This window comes from Dunckerocampus dactyliophorus, chromosome 2 (assembly GCF_027744805.1).
Source record: "Dunckerocampus dactyliophorus isolate RoL2022-P2 chromosome 2, RoL_Ddac_1.1, whole genome shotgun sequence".
In the NCBI taxonomy this organism is placed as follows: Eukaryota; Metazoa; Chordata; class Actinopteri; order Syngnathiformes; family Syngnathidae; genus Dunckerocampus; species Dunckerocampus dactyliophorus.
Genome location: NC_072820.1, coordinates 47,820,354 through 47,839,693, shown reverse-complemented (window position 1 = coordinate 47,839,693; position 19,340 = coordinate 47,820,354). Strand labels below are relative to the sequence as shown.

At 46.9% G+C, this 19,340-nt stretch overlaps 1 protein-coding gene across 3 annotated transcripts in view; it reads right to left on the bottom strand.

Annotated features, from left to right (window-relative positions):
* Positions 1 to 13,218: 13,218 nt before the first annotated feature.
* Positions 13,219 to 19,340, bottom strand: part of rnf157 (ring finger protein 157) — a 34,603-nt gene continuing 28,481 nt past the window's right edge. The window contains exons 18-20 of one of the 3 annotated variants that reach the window (XM_054765903.1): positions 17,911 to 18,015; positions 17,411 to 17,445; positions 15,506 to 15,653 (exon numbers count right to left, since the gene is read on the bottom strand). In XM_054765903.1, the coding sequence (XP_054621878.1) occupies positions 17,411 to 17,445; positions 17,911 to 18,015 (140 nt within the window). In that variant the 3' untranslated portion in view covers positions 15,506 to 15,653. Of the gene's footprint in view, positions 15,654 to 17,410; positions 17,446 to 17,910; positions 18,016 to 19,340 lie in introns of all 3 variants that reach the window. The other 2 variants (XM_054765894.1, XM_054765883.1) reach the window with 2 other exon arrangements.

The window sequence follows — 19,340 nt, the reverse complement described above, 5'->3', positions numbered from 1 at the left end:
AGCCTCCCGTCTTTCATCAGGGAAAAAAAGTTTGTTTGCACCTTTTTCCTTTCTTTAGTAATCAGCAGTAGAGCATAGGTACGTTTCAGGAAAATATCAGTTCCTGACTAAAAAAAGGGAGAAAAACAGCTTTTTGTGAAAAGAGACATTTCAAGCATAACTTTCACTTTGACACAAATATTTGTTGCTTTTGTGACAGCTCGAATATCTAAACAACTATACCAACATAAACGACACAAAATGGTTGTTTTACATCAAAATATCAATTTATTTACAAATATAACACCATGAACAATTTACAATTTTCACATTTGGAACTGAACTATGAGTGTGCATGTGTGTGCACGCATGTGTGTGCTCGAGTGTACGTGTGCACATGTTAAAATTTCCCTACAATGCGTAACCTTCTGCACGCTACACTCCTGCACGCTCCCTCACTTCCTCCTTCCTGTCACGTGTGATTTTTCCCTTCACACGATCCCCGCTGAGCTCTTATCGAATGCACTTCTGCCACCTTGTGCTCGTTTTTATGGCTTAAAATTGCTCTGAAGTGAAATACATTAGTGAAGAGTTGCGTCATCACCTTTTTTTGGCCTCTCGACCAAAAAAATGGAAAAGACATACGTATGTTGTTGGGATCGGGTGTTCGGGATTAAAAAAACGTTTAAATATGTCTTTGATATTAAATGAGTTAATGATACACAACTCCCAAAGACTTGATGCAGCTGGAACGCAACAACAATCAGCCACAATTCAACAATTGCAGGAAATTACATTTTGCACTGTTGGATCTTATGGAGGTTCTACGTACAGATGCAAAATTCAAAAAGAAGAAATGGGAATAAAACAAAAAAATTAAGTAAGCAGACAAGCATCTAATGTAATCAAACTTTTAAGAGCACAACCTTTAAAAGGCAAAATCTTGGCAAAAATGTGGAGTGAATGTGATTTAGTGTCAGGTATTCAAACTGTCATGATTTCTTGATGGCAAAGGCAAAGAAGCTTTCTCTCTTTGAAATTGGTGGGATTGTTGAGCTGCATAAGCAAGGCCTCTTGCAGTCATTTGAAACTTCGTCAAACATCCTGAGGGTTATGGAACAATAAAAGTCAAAATAATTTCACTGGCCCGCAGCCGGAGTGGCCAATTGGCTGTCCATCAAGATAAGAGATCAACAAGAGCCAGAGTGCAGTCCGATAACCATCAAACAGCATCCGCGAGAGAAGGCTTTTAAGAAGAAAAAATGTCTTCAAAGGCCTTGTGTTCTTCAAAGGCTCAAAATTGGCCATTTGGAATTTGTAGTACTGCGCATGGCTGGCGATTAGTCTTGCCTCTTGCCCGAAGTCAGCTGGGATAGGCTCCAGCATACCCCCACGACCCTCGTGAGAATAAGTGGCATAGAAAATGGATGGATGGATGGAGAGCACCAAACATGGGACATTGAAAGGTGGAAGAAAGTTTTATTCCCTGATGAGAAAAAATGTAACCTTGATAGGCCTGATGGCTTCCAACGTTACTGGCATGACAAGGAGATCCCACCTGAGATGTATTCTACGCACAGTGGCGGGGACTCCATCATGATCTGGGGTGATTTTTCCGTCAAAGTTGCAATGGAGCTTCAGGTTGTGCAGGGGCGTCAAACAGCAGCCGGCTCTGTGGAGATGTTGTAGGGGGTGTCCGTCGTGACTGAAGGCCCTCGTCTGTGTGGTAATGACTGGCTTTTTCAACAGGACAACGCTGCACTTCACAATGCTTGCCTGACCTGATCTAAATCCAGTGGAGAACCTTTGGGGATGGATGGCAAGGGAACTTTACAAAAATGGACATCAGTTCCAGACAGTTGATGCCCTCCGTGAAGCCATCTTCACCACCTGGAGCAACATTCCCACGAGCCTCCTGGAAACACTCGCATCAACCATGACCTAACCCATTTTTCAGCTGATTAACAAGAATGAATGACTCCTTTTTTCAACATTTTATTTCCATTTTAGAGGTTTTTTTTTTTCGGCGATCCAGTTGGATATATTTGCCGCTTACCGGGGATATCGGACTTCAGTGTCTGGTAAACACAGAGGTGGGGCGTCTGTGTTTACGTAAACAAACGGTGGTGCACAGATGTACAGATGATGGAAAAGCACTGCTCGCAGGACATTGAGCTGCTGATGGTGAAATGCAGACCTTTTTATTTGCCTCGTGAGCACAGTGCTGTGTTTTTAACAACTGACTACATTCCACCACGAGCTAACACCGCTAACGCACTGGGCCTCCTGCATGACATCATCGATAAACACGAGACCAAACACCCAGACGCTGTATTCATTATATCTGGCGATTTCAACCACTGCAACCTCAGGACTGTCCTGCCCAAATATTACCAGCATGTGAGCTTTCCCACAAGGGAAAACAACATCCTGGACCAAGTCTACAGCAACATGAAAGGTGCTTTGAAGGCTGTTCCAAGACCCCACTTTGGAAAGGCCGACCACATCTCCATATTCCTTCATCCAACATACAGACAACTTCTTAAACAAGCTCCCCCTGTAAGTACAGCAGTTAAAGTGTGGAATGAAGAAACTGATCAAGTACTTCAGGACTGCTTTGGCTGCACAAACTGGGATGTGTTTAAAACTGCAGCAGGGAGGGAAGATTGTACTGTTGATTTGGATGAATATGCTTCTGCTGTTACTGGCTACATTAGCACCACCAAGTATTACAGAAAATACCCTAACCAAAAACAGTGGATGAACTGTGATGTAAGGGCTAAGCTACGTGCTCGTTCATCTGCATTTGTCATGGGCACCGCTGAGGACTATAAAAAGGCCAGATATGACCTGAGGAGGTCCATACGAGAGGCCAAAAGACAGTACAGACAGAACCTGGAGGGCTACTATTCCACCTCAGACCCTCGGCGCATGTGGGCGGGGCTCCAGCACATCACAGACTATCGACAGCAGAGTAGCGTAGCCACGTCCAGCCAAACCACACTTCCAGATGAGTTGAATGAGTTCTATGCCCGCTTTGACACCCAAACTCCTGATGAGCAGAGAGGGTGGCTGGACTTGGGTAGCACACAGAACTCACCTCTCATGGTGACATCAGCTGATGTGCGCAGGGTTCTGAACAAAACAAACCCACGAAAAGCAGCAGGGCCAGACAACATCTCAGGACGTGCACTTTGGGTTTGCTCATCAGAGCTAGCTGATGTGCTTGCTGACATATTTAACCTGTCACTTGCACAAGCATCTGTACCGACCTGCTTTAAGTCCACCACCATAGTGCCCGTACCCAAGAAGAGCAACGTGACCTGCTTGAATGACTATCGCCCTATAGCACTCACTCCTATTGTTATGAAGTGCTTTGAAAGAATAGTCATGACCCATATCAAAAAGAGCATCCCGGCCACTGTGGACCCTCTACAGTTTGCATATCGCCAGAACCGGTCCACTGATGATGCAGTCAACACTGCCATCCACACAGCCCTTTCTCACCTACAGGGCCAGGACACATACGTCAGAATGCTATTTATAGACTATTGCTCTGCTTTTAATACAGTCAGCCCCCACAAACTCACAAATAAGCTCCTCACACTTGGCCTGTCACCCTCCCTCTGTAACTGGGTGTTTAACTTTCTAACAGGCAGGCCCCAGTCAGTCAGAGTCCACAATCGCACATCCAGCTCAAGAATTGTGAGCACTGGGACCCCACAGGGGTGTGTGCTGAGTCCGCTCCTCTACACGCTCTTTACCTACGATTGCGTGGCCTCCCAGAACAACACCAGCATCATTAAATTTGCGGATGACACTACCGTCATCGGACTGATCACTGGTGGTGTTGAAACATCATACAGAAGAGAGGTGGCGGACCTCATAGCTTGGTGTCGTGATAACAATCTCCTTCTCAATACAGATAAGACTAAAGAGATGATCATCGACCCAAGAACAAGGGAAAAGGAGCCGCATAAACCCTTGTTTATTGATGAGACTGAGGTGGAGAGGGTGAAAACCTTCAAGTTCCTTGGCACACACATCAGCGAGGACCTCACCTGGTCTCACAACACCCAACAAATTCTGAAGAAGTCCCAAAGGAGACTGTACTTCCTGAGAAGACTGAGGAAATTTGGAATGTCCACCACAATCCTGAGTTGCTTCTACAGATGCACTATGGAAAGTGTCCTTACCGCCTCCATCACTGTTTGGTACGGTAACTGTACAACACGTGATGGGAAGGCACTCCAGCGGGTGATCAAGACCTCACAGAACATTGTTGGGGCAGCCCTCCCCTCACTGCAAGACATTTATAAAACTAGAGTCCTACGCAGAACACACAACCTCATCAAGGACAGCACACATCCACAACACTCATTATTCACACTCCTACCGTCAGGCAGACGCTACAGGAGTTTGAAGTCCAGGACCACAAGGCTGGCAAACAGCTTTTACCCACAGGCCATCAGGCTTCTCAACGAAGCACTCGCACACGCCGCACGCAACACACGCACACACTCATAGCACTTTATTTATTTATTTATTTATTTATTTATTCTGTGGGCATGTCTGTGTGGCGTTTGCATGTTCTCCCCCGTGCGTGTGTGGGTTTTACGCCGCTTTCCTGTTGGATTAATTCCCAATTGGTGACTCTAAAATGTTCATGGGTGTGAATGTTGTAGTGATTGTTTGTCTATATGTGCCCTGCAATTGGCTGGCGACCAGTCCAGGGTGTACCCTACCTCTCGCCCGAAGTCAGCTGGGATAGTCTCCAGCGTAGCTCGCGACCCTAATGAGGATAAGCGGCATAGAAAATTGATGGATGGGCTTGTTTGCAATAAACTGCTTACTCAAATGTTTTTGTGTCCCTCCTGTTTCTTCTTTTTGCATTTTGAAGCTCTACTTTATCATCAACATTTTTGATATCTTATTTAATGTCTCCATGAGATTCTTCCACTTTCTTTTTATGAACAATTTATTTGATGACTATTATTAAAATACTATTTCATTTTTATTTTTCTTCCCTCTTGACAAGGTTTGTGTCATTATTTTAACACCTACTTGCTTTTTGAAGGTGTAAAAAATAAATAAATAAATAAATAAATATATATATATATATATATATATATATATATATATATATATATATATCAAAAATCAAGGTCAAGATCATCAAAAATAAATGTAAATGTTAGTCAGTGACAACACAACTGAACACAAAAGGCAGTTTTTAAATAAAACTTTTAATTTTAAAGGGACAAAAAAAAAAATTCAAAGCTACATGGCCCTGTGTGAAAAAGTGCCCCCTAAACCTAATAGCTGGTTGGGCCCCCCTTAGCAGCAACAACTGCAATCAAGCGTTTGTGATAACTTGCAATGAGTCTCTTACAGCGCTGTGGAGGAATTTTGGCCCACTCATCTTTGCAGAATTGTTGTCATTCAGCCACATTGGAGGCTTTTCCAGCATGAAGCGCCTTTTTAAGGTCATGCCACAGCATCTCAATAGGATTCAGGTCAGGACTTGGACTAGGCCACTCCAAAGTCTTCATTTAGTTTTTCTTCAGCCATTCAGAGGTGGACTTGCTGGTGTGTTTTGGATCATTGTCCTGCTGCAGAACCCAAGTTGGTTTCAGCTTGAGGTCACCAACAGATGGTTGGACATTCTCCTTCAGGATTTTTTGGTAGACAGCAGAATTCATGGTTCCATTTATCACAGCAAGTCTTCCAGGTCCCGAAGCAGCAAAACAGCGCCAGACCATCACACTACCACCACCATATTTTACTGCTGGTATGATGTTCTTTTTCTGAAATGTGGGGTTACTTTTACGCCCGATGTAATGGGACACACACCTTCCAAAAAGTTCAAAAATTTCCTAAAGGTCTTGGGGATCATCAAGATGTTTTCTGGCAAAATTGAGACGAGCCTTAATGTTGTTTTTGTTCAGCAGTGGTTTTGGTCTTGGAACTCTGCCATGCAGGTCGTTTTTGTCCATTGTCTTTCTTATTTTTTTTTTTTTTTTTTTTTTTTTTTTTTTTTTTTTTTTTTTTTTTTTTCTTTCTCCCCCTGTCCTGTCCAGCCTTTAAAGCAGATAGAATTGTATACCTAAATGCCGTCAAGTGCTCAACAGATTTACTCTGCCAGAGAGAAGTGTGATATACACTTCCCCTGTCATACAAAATTTATTCGACCTTGATGCTTGTTATAAAGCAAATTTGGAGCGCCCGGACCGGAGCAGGAGGGGACAGAGAAGAAGAGAAAAGGAAACGGGGGGGGGGGGGCGAGAGGGGACAAAAACAAAAAAAAGAGAGACAAGAGACAAGGACAACAGCAGCAACAACAACAATTGTGACAGAACAACAGAAACATACCGAACGACATCAGCAAATAAATGTCCGTGACAACTATAAAGACGAACAAGGATAAAGGACAAATCAATATCAACAACCACAATGACAAAGCTGTCAATGACAATCAGACATAATAGCAGTCATGAAATGATGACCTATGACAGTGATCACAGTGACAATACTGCATTGAAACAGTCGCACACAATAGCAGTCATGAAATGATGAATTATGATAGTGATCACCATGATAATACCGCATTGAAACAGTCACACATAACTGTAGTAATGAAATGATTATCCATGATAGTGAATAGAATCAAAGTTACTGTAATGCACATCATTGTAAAAAAAAAAAAAATACATATACACACATATATACATACATACACATACATAAATACATATATACATATATATATATATATATATATATATACACATATATACCGCACATACACACATATATATATATAGTCATACTGCTGAAATCACCGTCGCTGTAATAGAACCAACAACATAATAACACCCTGGATAACTCAGTGAGTAATGTGGGGAAGTACGTATGTACTGTGAGTGTGCATATGTACAGGTATCTCTGTATGTAAGGAAGACTTCATATATATATAAAGGTGCAGGAATGTGTGGGCGTGTGATTGTCACTGAGAGTGCATGAAAGGAAAGGGGCCGCCTTCCACCTCCCAGAGAGCCCCGCCCCAAATAGCAAGGCCGGGCCCCGGCCGCCAGAAGGCCACCAGGCCCATAGGGGCAGGCAGCACAAAGAACAGTGCCCCAAGAGCCAGCCCAGAGAGCCCCCCCCCCCCGGGAAGACCAGTAAGGGGCCGAAGAGAGGTAATCCCAGCCAAGGACAGGGCGCCAGCGGGCCGGAGGACTGCCAACCCCCGAGACCAGCGAGAGATCACACCCCACGAAGGCAGACGGGTACCGGGGGCCACAAACCGGCAGGCCCAGAGACGCCTCCACAGCCGGAAAGAAGCCCGCCCGCGCCGGAAGCGCCAATTCTCCCCCACCGCCACCCCCACCCCCAGGGAGCGGAGCCCGGCCCGCCCCGGGCCAACCCCCGCCCGACCCCCGACACAGGGCCGCCCCGCCAAGGGATGCAGGAGGCACACCCTCCACCCACCCGGCGGAGGCACGGGCGGCAGAGATGTATCGCCCAGCACCTGACCCCACGGAGCAAACCCCTGTATGCCCCCCCCCAAATAAATAACTAAAATAAATAAATAAATAAAAATACACACACGCACGCACATACACACTCCTACGCACCCACACACACGCACATAAACGCTCCTACGCACAAACACACCCCTATGCGCACGCTCATACACACTCTTACTTACTCAAGCGCGCACACACACACACACACACACACACACACACACACACACACACAGTGGTCGACTGCCCGACACCCGGAAGCCCCACCCTATCCCCCGTTGGTAACCCAAGGAGCAGCGGAGCCGGGGACCCCGGGGTCCCAGACATACGATTCAGAACCCAGGAGCGGAGAGCGCAGACTGCCGGGGAGCAGGAAGACACCCGGCCACACCCCCCCAGCGGTAGGACGCCGCCAGCGAGGCAGACAGGGGAGTCAGCGAGGAGGAGAGCGGGAAACCGAGCAGGCAGGCGGGAAAACGGGCGAGCAGCCAGGCGAACCACCACACAGCGCCAACCGAGACCCGCGGGCCAGCAAACCCCGAAGAGAGAGCGGGAGCACCACACCCCAAGCCGCAGGGAGGCCAAGCACCAGCGCCGAGAAGGCGAGACCAGCAGCCGACCAGCCGACGGCCCCCACATACCACCAGAAGCCAGACCAGCCACATGCCACCAGAGCCGACAGCGCACCACCCGCGCACCGGAGCCCCACCCCCGACAAGCCCACAGACAGACCGGGGGAGGCGAGGACACAGACAGCGGCCCGGCAGCGCACAAAGCGCAACGGCGACAGACGCCCAAGCGCCCGGCAGAGCACGACCCCCCCCAGCGAGCCCGGCCCCAGGGCACCCGCCCCCCCACCCCCACCCCGCCACCCAGGCCCACAGTACCCGCAAGCATGACCAAGCCCCAACCCACCAGCTGGCCCGGCGCCCCAGCAGCCGCCACAGCGCAGCAACCACCGGCCGCCGCGACAGCACACGGGCCACCCGAAGCACCAGCACCGCCCCCCGGAGACCGCCGAACCCGCCCCAAGAGCGCAGAGGCGCCCGCGGCACGTGTCAGTCCAGGGGGGGCACCGCAAGCCGCCCCCCCCGGCGCAAGCCCCGGCATCAACAGGCCCCAGAGGGCCACCCCAGGGAAGGGCAGGCGAACCAGACAAGGGCACCCCACAGGCCAGGCCGCCCCGGGCGAGCCACCGCGACGGCCAGGCCCCCGGCCACACCGCCGACCCTGGCGGGCAGACGCCGAGGTGCACGAGGCACCCCAATCCAGCCCGCCCCACCCGTGTATGTGATAAGGTGTGATAGTGTCTATGATGCAATTAAAAAAAATAAATAAATAAATAAAATAAAATAAAAGAGGATGGTGTATCTGTGTGCATGTATATGGAGTGTATGTGGATGATAGCTAATGATGCAATTAAAATCGGGGGACAGCTGCCGCTCGGAGGGCCCCTCACCTGGCCAGCCCCCCCAAACCCTAAGTGTCTACTCTGCGATTAAAATTGGGGGGCAACAGGTCAGTGGCACAGCAGGAGCAAAGGAGCCCCGCAAGGCAGCTCCCCTCCCCAATCACGCCCGACCGTAGGCCACCCCCCAATGTCCTATATATATGTGAGGTGGTGCAGTGGCACAGGAAGGACGGGGGCCCCACACCCCAACGCCGCCCAAACCGAGCAGGGGGGGGACCAAGGACACATGACCGACCGGCCGCCCACCACAGCCCAGGCTCGGGCGTGCCGCAGGACACACCACAGGCCCTACCCGGCCCGCCAGGATGCCCAGTCCGGCCCACCCAACCCCCCAGAGGCGATACCCCCAGTGCCCCCCAACACCGGAGCCCCACCGGAGGTAGCGTTCACAGCGCCACCCCCAAACCGCCAAACACCACGGACAAGCCACACGCCCCCAAGGCAGATCCGACCGCCACCAGGACAGCGGGAGCCGCGCCCACGCGCCCCCCGCATACCACCACGGCCGGCAAGGGAGCAACACCACGACGACCACAAGAGCACCGGACCCCACATAGAGCGGAGCACGGCCGCACCCACGAAGCACGCAGGCCAGAGGCGCCAGGGAGGGACAGAGAAGCAAGCACCGCACGACCGGGCCCGCGAGAGGAGCGGCCCCCGCCCGGCGCCCAAGCAGATGCCCCCGCCCGCCCCGCCCACCGCCACGCCACAGACCGGCCACCGCCCCACCCCCCGCCCATCCACCAACACGCCAAGGGGGAAACCCCGGAGGGAGGGAGACAACCGCCGGCCCGGAAGCAAGGACCAGCCCGACACCAGCAGGCAGCAGGGACCGCCCGCCAGCCCCCCGCCAGCCCGACCCCCAAGCCCCCGGCCAAAGCCACCCCCCGACCGCCCCACCCCGGAGCAAGCATCCTCCCGCCGATCCCGGGAAGCACCACGCAGATGGACACCACGCCGCCCGCCCCACCGCGCAACCCGCCCACGGCCCCCACACGCCCCACCCACCGAGCCACAGCGGCCCCGTCCCTGAGGGGAGAAAGCAAGGGATCCCCCCCACCCCAGCACCACGCACCCCCCACCCCGAGCCCAAACCGCACATCCGCGACCCCCACCTCCGCGCCCCCCGTCACCCGGGGGACAGCCACAGGCGCCGGAGGATAACAGGCAGCTCCCACCTATCACACATACACCACACACATAAATCAGCGAAATAAAATAAAATAAAATAATTTAAAAAAAAAATAAAATAAAAATAAATAAATAAAAAGGGGCAACCCAAACCACCCTCCCACCCAGGGGAGATGGCTCCGCGGGGGCAGCCGGGCTCAGGCACCCGCGCCCCCACCAGGGGGAGAGGCCGGCCCCCACACCCCACACCGGACGGCCCCACGCGGCAGCCGAGCAGGAGGGCCCAGGGCAGTCCCCGCCCCACCCCCAGAGGCAGAGGAGGCGAGGGAGAGCCAGCGCCACCAGCCGCACACGGGCCCCCCCAGCAGCAGTAGGCGCCCGGCACCAGCAGGATGCAGCACCCCATCCACCCACCACCCCGGAGGCCAACCAACGCCGCCCCCTGGGCGACCCCCCCGACCCCGCCCCCGCCCCATCACCCAACCCGGACCCCTCCCCACCCCCACCCACCAGCCCCCCCAGGCAGGCAGCCCAGCAAAGAAGACCCGGGACACCAAGCCCGCCACCGCCCGCCCCCGAGGTACCAGGCCCACCCAGCGACCAGGACCACACCCCACGCCAGATGAACGAGACCCCCAGGGGCAGAGACAGATGCCCTCACCCCCCTGAGAGTCAGGTCAGGGAATTAATTATTGGTGCCCATATAGACTGAAATTCTGACATTTGTTCTTTAGATTCAGCAGACATTCTCTCCATAGCTATATGATCTAACAAAAGATTTTTGTAAAGAGCTATGTTCAGTTTCTTCCTTGATTTCCAATTGATGAGAATGGTTTTCTTGGCGATGCTTAATGCAGTGATGAGAAGCTGTGTTTGATTTGTTTCTACATCAATTGTGGAGAGATCGCCCAGCAGGCATAGTAAAGGAGAGGTAGGAATGGAGAACCCAAGTGCCAAAGATAGGTACTCACACACTCCGTGCCAAAAATTTTTAATGGGAGCACAGGTCCACATGGAGTGTAAGTAGTCATCTATTCTATGGTCTGAGCAGTGTGTACAGATGTTAGAGTCAGTTAAGCCCATTCTAAACATTCTATGTCCTGTGTAGTGTACTCTATGAAGGATTTTAAACTGAATCAGCTGTAGGTTGGGATTATTGATTAACCGGGAAGCATTAAGACATATTTGCTTCCAAAATTCAGGGTCACAGCTTGTAGATAAATCTGAGCTCCATTTGGAGATTGGTACTCCAATTGTGTTGTCATTTTTTGAAAGTAGAATATATAATTTAGATAATGTTTTAGGGGCAGATATTTTTAAAAATTGGTCAATAGTGGTATTGCTTTCCCATGATATGGTCCTGAAACTTGCTTTAATTATGGATTTAATTTGTAATTTGTTGTCCATTGTCTTTCTTATGGTGGAGTCATGAACACTGACCTTACCTGGGACAAGTGAGGCCTGCAGTTCTTTGGATGTTGTTGTGGGGTCTTTTGTGACCTCTTGGATGAGTCTTTCCTGCGCTCTTGGAGTCATTTTGGTTGGCCGGCCACTCCTAGGAAGGTTCACCACTGTTTCATGTTTTCACCATTTGTGGATAATGGGCCTCATTCACGAACATCTTCTAAAAGTCTTCTTAAGAAGTGTACTTAAGAAGGTGCGGGTTGGAAACTGCGCCACATTCACGACACGTTCTTAAGTAAGGATAATCGTTCGCACCGGTGTTCTTAGGTTGATGAATGCCAACTGCGATGCCCGTGCATGTGAGGCCTAATTTGCATAGGTCACCGCCTATTATTTCCTATATAAGGTCAAAAATGTGCCGTGTGCAACAGGCAGCTGGAGGCGGAGATGGCAACGCGCAAGGGCAAGACTGAGGAACACCTGGACAACAAACGAAAGAAAAACTTCAATTCTACAGAAATAGAGGTGCTTTTACAAGGAGTGAGCGAACACAAGACCACCTTATTTTCACGTGTATCCACCGGTCATCAGGCCATCCAAAAAGAGTCGGCATGGAGCACCATTGCAGGAAACATAAATGCCGTTTCCACGGAGAAACGCGCCACCGCAGAGGTTAAAAAGAAGTGGTTTGACTTAAAATAGACTAAAAAAAAAAAATTGGACTGCATCGGAGGGATCTGGAGGAAACGGGAGGTGGGCCATCAATCAGAAACCAAACCATTTCGGAAACTCTAGAAAATATTTACACAATCATGATGGAAAAATAAAGTCAAAATACATAGTTTGTGTGTGACAATGTATTTTTTCTGTGGTTACATTTGATTAGACGCTGCCTAATTAATACAGCAGCCCCGTGCTCTGGCTCAAGACGTGGCTGGGGGCGCATGTCGTTATCCGGGGGTGCTCATGCGCAATGGGCACACCACGTTTCATTGCGATGTTATTCTGATGATCCTGAACACCTGCAAGAACAGAGAGGGAAGCCTGAAGCCTGAAGCGGGACATCAAATGTTGGTGGCTTTCAGCAAATAAATCTAATGGTCCCTTTACATTCTCTCTCTGCGCAGCGCACGTCCAGCGAGCCTTTTTTTTTGATGAATTGGGATTTGAATATATATTTATCCATGGAGTATATTTTAGTTGTTTTGATGATAAATAATTGTTGGGATATTTTATTTGCACTACATTTTTTGGGATCAGGTTGCAAAATCCATCATGAGGGCGATTGCGCATTGAAAGTGCAAGCTTTGCTTGTGCGTAAGAGTCCTCCTGAGCGTTCGTAGAATTTGTTCTTAGATCTAAGAACTGTGAGTTAAGAACACGTTTCCTGAATGCCAAAAATCTTCGTAAGAAGGCTTTAAGAACACATTTGTGCGTAAGAACGTTTCGTGAATGAGGCCCAATGTCTCTCACTGGGGTTTGCTGGAGTCCCAAAGCTTTAGAAAAGGCTTTATAATTTCTCAGGTGTGAGAAACCACGGTTAAGATATGATTTAACAAGGGGGCAATGACTTTTTCACACAAGGCCGTGTAGGTTTGGATTTTTTTTCCTCCTTTAATAATAAAAAGTTTCATTTTAAAACTGCATTTTGTGTTCATTTGTGTTGTCACTGACTAGCATTTAAAGTTGTCTGAAAAATGAAGTGTGACAAACATGCAAAAAATAAAGAAATCAGGAAGGGGCAAACACTTTTTCACACCGCTGTATGTACTGTAGCCATCCCTCGCCACCTCGCAGCTTCACGCTATGACGTTTTTAAAAAAACACATTGTTAAAACATGCTGTTTCGTTGTTGAACTGCCTGTTATGAGTCAAAAATATGCATATTTAAGCACATTTTAAATATTCTTGGCCTAAGTTACACATTTTCAAGCATAAAAATGGCTAAATGAAGTCAAATACAAATATAAGGCATTCAGAGGATGCATTCAAAGACATTGTAATGATATGTAGTATTCTACGCTGGTCACTAGGTGCCAGTGATGTCACTGTATTGCCAGGTGAGACACACAAGCACCAGAACAGGTGCTTCTATTGCAGGTTTGAATGCTCTCACAACAGGCACAATAATCCCCAACATGCGCTACTGTCGCAGCTGTAACTCACATCAAGCTAAAACTCAACTCTGAACCCCCGACATCACTTCATGTTCCCCGCCAGCGGAAGACATTTACAGCAAACACGGACAAGCATGAGTGTAATTTATGTCTGAAATAGCTTAGTATCTCTTATTCTAGCTACTATATTTGGGTAATAGGAGTGCTATGGTGACCATAGGGGTGTTATTTTATGTCTAGAGGGCTCTAATAATAAAAACTGTATTTAGAAGGTCGTAAACAGGTTTTCTGTGCTCAAAACTATGAAAATATTCCATTTATAAATAAGGATCCCACTTCGCAGAAATTCACTGATGACTGTCGGGTCTGGAACCAATTACGGCGATGAACGAGGGATCGTCTGTATTTTATGACTTAAGAGTCCCGCTTAAGGCCACAGGAGGCACATAGTGAGTTACTGTGGCAGAGAGGATATCTTAAAATGGTTTCAAAAAATATTTTTAAACGTCTCAAAAGGAAGCCTGTTTGTGTATCATTTTTTAAAAATGAAAACGAAGGTGACAATGCTTGGGACAACACGACAACAACAACACTCAACCGTTAAGTTGCAAAAAAAAAACTTTATTGGCTGTTTCATGTTCTCCTTGACATCTCCTACAAAAAGTGGCCCTCATCTATTCCTCTCCTTTCGATAACCATCGACACGTTCAGATTGTGATCATGTGACTGTGATCATGTGACTCAGGCCAACACATACACGGGATGCTGAGATCATTGCGGGTTCGACGCGAGGCCGACCCGGATTTGTCATGCTTGGTGTGTCGCCTAGGAAACGGCGGCTAATAGTGCATCAAAATGTCCCTTTTGCTATGTCAGCACACCTGTGTGTGTGTGTGTGTGTGCGTGTGTGTGTGCGTGTGTGTGTGCGTGTGTAAACCTTTACAAAGTTCACGTTTTCATCCACATTCTAGTAAACGACACAGTGCTTTGCAACAAATAAAAACACAAAAACAGACAACACTGAGAGGTTAACTTCAAAAAAAAAAATTGGGTATGTGAGCATCTCTCACTAAATGTCCCTCTACGATGGCAACATTGAAAACCTAAAATCAGGGGTGTCCGTGGGGGGCGCGCTTGGATACATTTTACGCCTTAAAGATGCGAAAATCGATCCAATGTATGCTAATATATGCTAAGGTATCTGAACAATGGTGGCGACAACGCAAATTAGTGCAGGGCGATTGTGGCCCCCGAGCCGCACTTTGGACACCCCTGGTCTAAATGGGGTTGAAGGACAAAAAGAAGCCGTGTTCATTGCTGCATTTATAATAATACTGACGCGCTAACACAGGAGCCTCGCTGTTGGATGGGATTCCAGTTAACATGATGGCGCCCCCTTCTGGGAGCCAATGGTCCTACATTCTTTTCGATGTCCCAAGTTTTTGCTTCTGCTTCACATTCAGTAGAGGTCGTCCGAGTTGAGAGGACGCATGCGAGGGAGTCAGGCCCAGATAGTCGCGTCTGAGAGGAAGATTAGTCCTAATAATAATGATAGTAATAAATGTGATTGCAGATCACAAGTAGCCCCTGATTGGCTGGTAGTACTGAAGGAGTGTCACAACACCGCGTTAGTTCGACCTACAGGTAATAAATAAAAACTGGAAAACGAAAAAAATATATAAAAGTGCAGAGACGATAGAAGTCTTCTTAACCTCGTCTCCAAGGCGAGAACGTGGAAAAGAAGGTGGGGAGGTGGGCGTGGGTTCCCTGTTCAGCCATTATCCAGCGATGCAGCACTGAGTAGTAGGAGGTGCTCGTAGGGTTTGAGCGTGTGTGTGTGTGTGTGTGTGCGTGTGTGTTTGCGCAAGTGCTACACAATGAGGGGTCCGCGGCGGGGCTGTTTCGGACTCTCCCGGTTCTCGACCCCTTGCTCCTCCCGGGTGCTGGTGGAGGTGTGGTGGTGGTGGTTGTTGTGGCGGGGCGGCTCCAGAACGGACCTGTAGCCCCCCAGGTACATCAGACCTGAAGGAGGGACGACATAAACAAAGAGAGACATGCATAACTGCATTGTATATTGTCATTGAAGACATTTATTAGAGCAGGGGTGGCCGGGAACTCAAATTTGATTGGTTCTCGGCATATTGTGAAACATCAAATGAATTATGAATGAGAAGTATGATTACATATTACACCCATGTGCCTTGTCAGCTGTCAAAGTGCCCCCCTTGCCCCACATGCTTCAATTTTGGAAAAAAGGTGGAACACCCTTGGCCTTGATCATCTACTACATGGACAAAAGTCTTGGGACATGCCTCTTAATTGATCAGTGAATCAGCTAACGCTACTGTGATATTGTTCTTGTATTCTTGTATCAGTCACTAAATTATAATATTTATTTTACAATTTTCATGTAGCAATTTTAGATGTGGAAAAATTATTTAAATGTAATATTTTAATATATATATTAAATATACCGTATATTAAAGCCATCAGTAGCAATTAGTTGCAATTTTAGATTTAAAAAAAATATTTACATTTAATCTTTAAAATATATACATGTAAATATTTATAAAATATATTTGTATATACATTAATTTAATATTTAAATGGAAATAATAATAATAATAATAATGATTACTATTCAAATTCAATATTTAAATAAATAAATAAATATATAAATGTATTTATATTTAATATTTATGAAATATATTTTTAAATACATTAATATTTAAATGAAAATAATAATACTATAACGATAAATATTCAAATGTAACATTTAAATATAGAAATTTAAATGTATACAAAATATATCTTAGATATATTAATTTAAACATTTAAATAATAGGAAAAATATTAAAATTTTAAATTGAAACATATATTAAAGCAATCAGTAGCAATTAGTTGCAATTTTTGATTTTTAAAAAATATTTAATTTAATCTTTAAATATGCAGCATACATTTAAATATATATATAAAATATGTAGATATTCCATATATTAAGTTAAATATTTAAATAAATGTAAATATTAAAATTAAATATTTCTTTAAATATATAAATAACATAATAACAACAACAATAATAATAATAATAATAATAATAATAGATATCTACATTTTATGTTTAAATGTATAGCTTTAAATATATATTAAATATACGGTATATATATATATATCTATTAAATATATTAATTTCAATATTTGAAGAAAAAAACTTTACAATTTACAATATGTAATGTGCATTATAAATAAAAATGTATTACGATTGTAAATGTACTACAATAAAATGTAATTTTGTTATTGGGGTGCTCAGATCGATTTCGTCGGGGGTCCTGGGGGTGCTGGAGCGGCATCAAGCTGATCTCGCATCCAAAGTCTCCTTCAAGAAGGCCCTGGTACTTTCACTTACACCAGTGGTTTTGAAAAAGTAAGTCAAATATGTTTTTGTGTAAATGTTATCATATCTTATACGGTAGGCCAGGGGTCATCAAGGCGGGGCCAGGGAGCCCCGAAGCATCCCTAATTGTTATTAATATACACCCTTCCAATCTAATTTGAACTATATGCTGTGTTTACAGGTCCATAAAGGCATAATTGGATGAGTTTGGTGTGGAAGAAGCCCGTTAAAACACCTTTGGGATGAACTGCAGGTGTTCTCTAAAAATTCTACAAATTTGCATTTTCACTTCCTGGTGTCCCAATACTTGTGTCCATGTAGTCAAAGTGTGCATGAATCCATCCAGTCATGTGACCCGCTCGTCTACACAGCCAACACTCCATACCTAGTCCTCAATATGTACCGGGCACGACTCCTCATCTTTCCATCCAAAAGCCGGCGGGAAACAGGAGGAAGGGGGGGAGGGGGTTGGAGACGGGAGGAACACACAGGAAGGAAAGGAGAGATAACAGAAGACATTTTACGACACACGAAGAGAAAAGACACCACGACATTGACCCTTTAAACGCCACATGGATGTAAAGCAGGAGCTGAAGCTCGTGGAGGAAAACAGGATGGAGGAGATAAGGAAAGGACAGGAGGGAGCATGATGGACTGAAGTGGACATGCGAGCTCGTAAGGATGGGGGGGGGTGCACAGCTACTCATGAAAAGCCATGAGGCAGCAACGGATGCGGGATGAAGAGGAGAAACTCCAGCTTGTTCTTGCTCACGTTAGCGTAGCGTACAGCTAATGTCGCGATACCCCATGCACCGCGGTCCCCGCCCCCGTCCCCGCCCGGCCCCCACCCCCCACTCTTGAATTCAGGTTCTGAGTGCCACTCACCGGCAAATCGGCTGTCGGGGGCCTGCTCATTGTCCAAGCCCAAAGAGGGCGTGTCACACAGGCCCTGATTGTTATTGGCCAACTCTGGACACCTGCTCCGCCCACCTGCAAGCGAGGGCAAAGGTCAAACAAGAGCAGCCAGGCAGGCACAGCAGCGGGGTGGGAGGGGGAGGTCGGTTGGCCATGCTGGAGTGAAGCGTTGCGGAATGAGAGCGGAATGTAAAGAAGATAAAAGCATAATATATTCATAAACACATACTTACTGCCACCTACAGGACGAGAGTGGAACAGTATTGACTAGAACTACTTTTTCTTGGGGGGGGGGTTTGTCACATTTTTTGACGTTTTGAGCATACTGGAGGTGTCGTACTGTACAATCATGACATATATTAGTGTGTGGAATAAGTTAGCATAACACATACTGACATGTGCAGGGTGCGTGATGACGCTAACGAGGACAAGAAGGATGATTAAATAAATGATTGGCAGCTCAACACAGGAAACACACGCTCACACACACAGAAGCCATCTGGCAGTGCTCGTGCAGCATTCACTGCCTGTCAGCCACTCGCTTCCCTAAAGAACTGAAAGGTCATTTCATCAACTCACTGGAGGACCGTGTCTCTCGCACACACACACAAACACATACATGTGACATGCTGACAGATGAAAAGGTGACCTTGTTATGTTTGCTTCAAGCCGTGCTGTTTGTTTGTTGGCTCAGTAATACACGCACGTGCACACACACATGCAGGGACACAGACCGCATTCAACAGCACAAAGCAGAAAATGAGCAAATAAAGTCAAACTGTACTTAATATGCATGGAGGGAACACACACACAGTACGCACAAAGGAAGTGTAACGCCTGCAAATGCAAGCTATGTTATTATGTAGCTACAGTATATATGCAGTTATATGGAGATTTATTGCTGGTAGCGTAATTATTTGCAATTATTAGAATGTGCGTAAGGGCCTGAGGTTGTTATACCAGAGCCAGCTGGCCGATTGGGCAATATTGGCAGGTGCTAAGGGGTGCCGTGGCCTCCAGGGGGCGCCCCAAAAAATGTGAAAAAATTCACTGTCAATATACGGTAACGTTCGATTATCACTGCGCCACTATATCACAGTTTTTCAGGAATGAATTAATTGTCGCTGTTTCATGGTTGACTACAGCCTATTATTAGTCCAAAATATGCATATTTTAGGAAATTGTATGCATTGTTGGCGTAAATAAAGCATTTTCAAGCATACAGACTGCTAAATGAAGGCAAGGACACGTGCGATACAGTTTTGTTCGGTATCCTCGGCACTGATTGGCTCAACTTCACGCAGCATCCACCCAAGTTTGCTTCCTACGTTGTTATTGCACAGCGGGAAGTACTGTGTATCTTTGCTCTTGTCAGTGAGTCATTTCTGATAACTTTCATG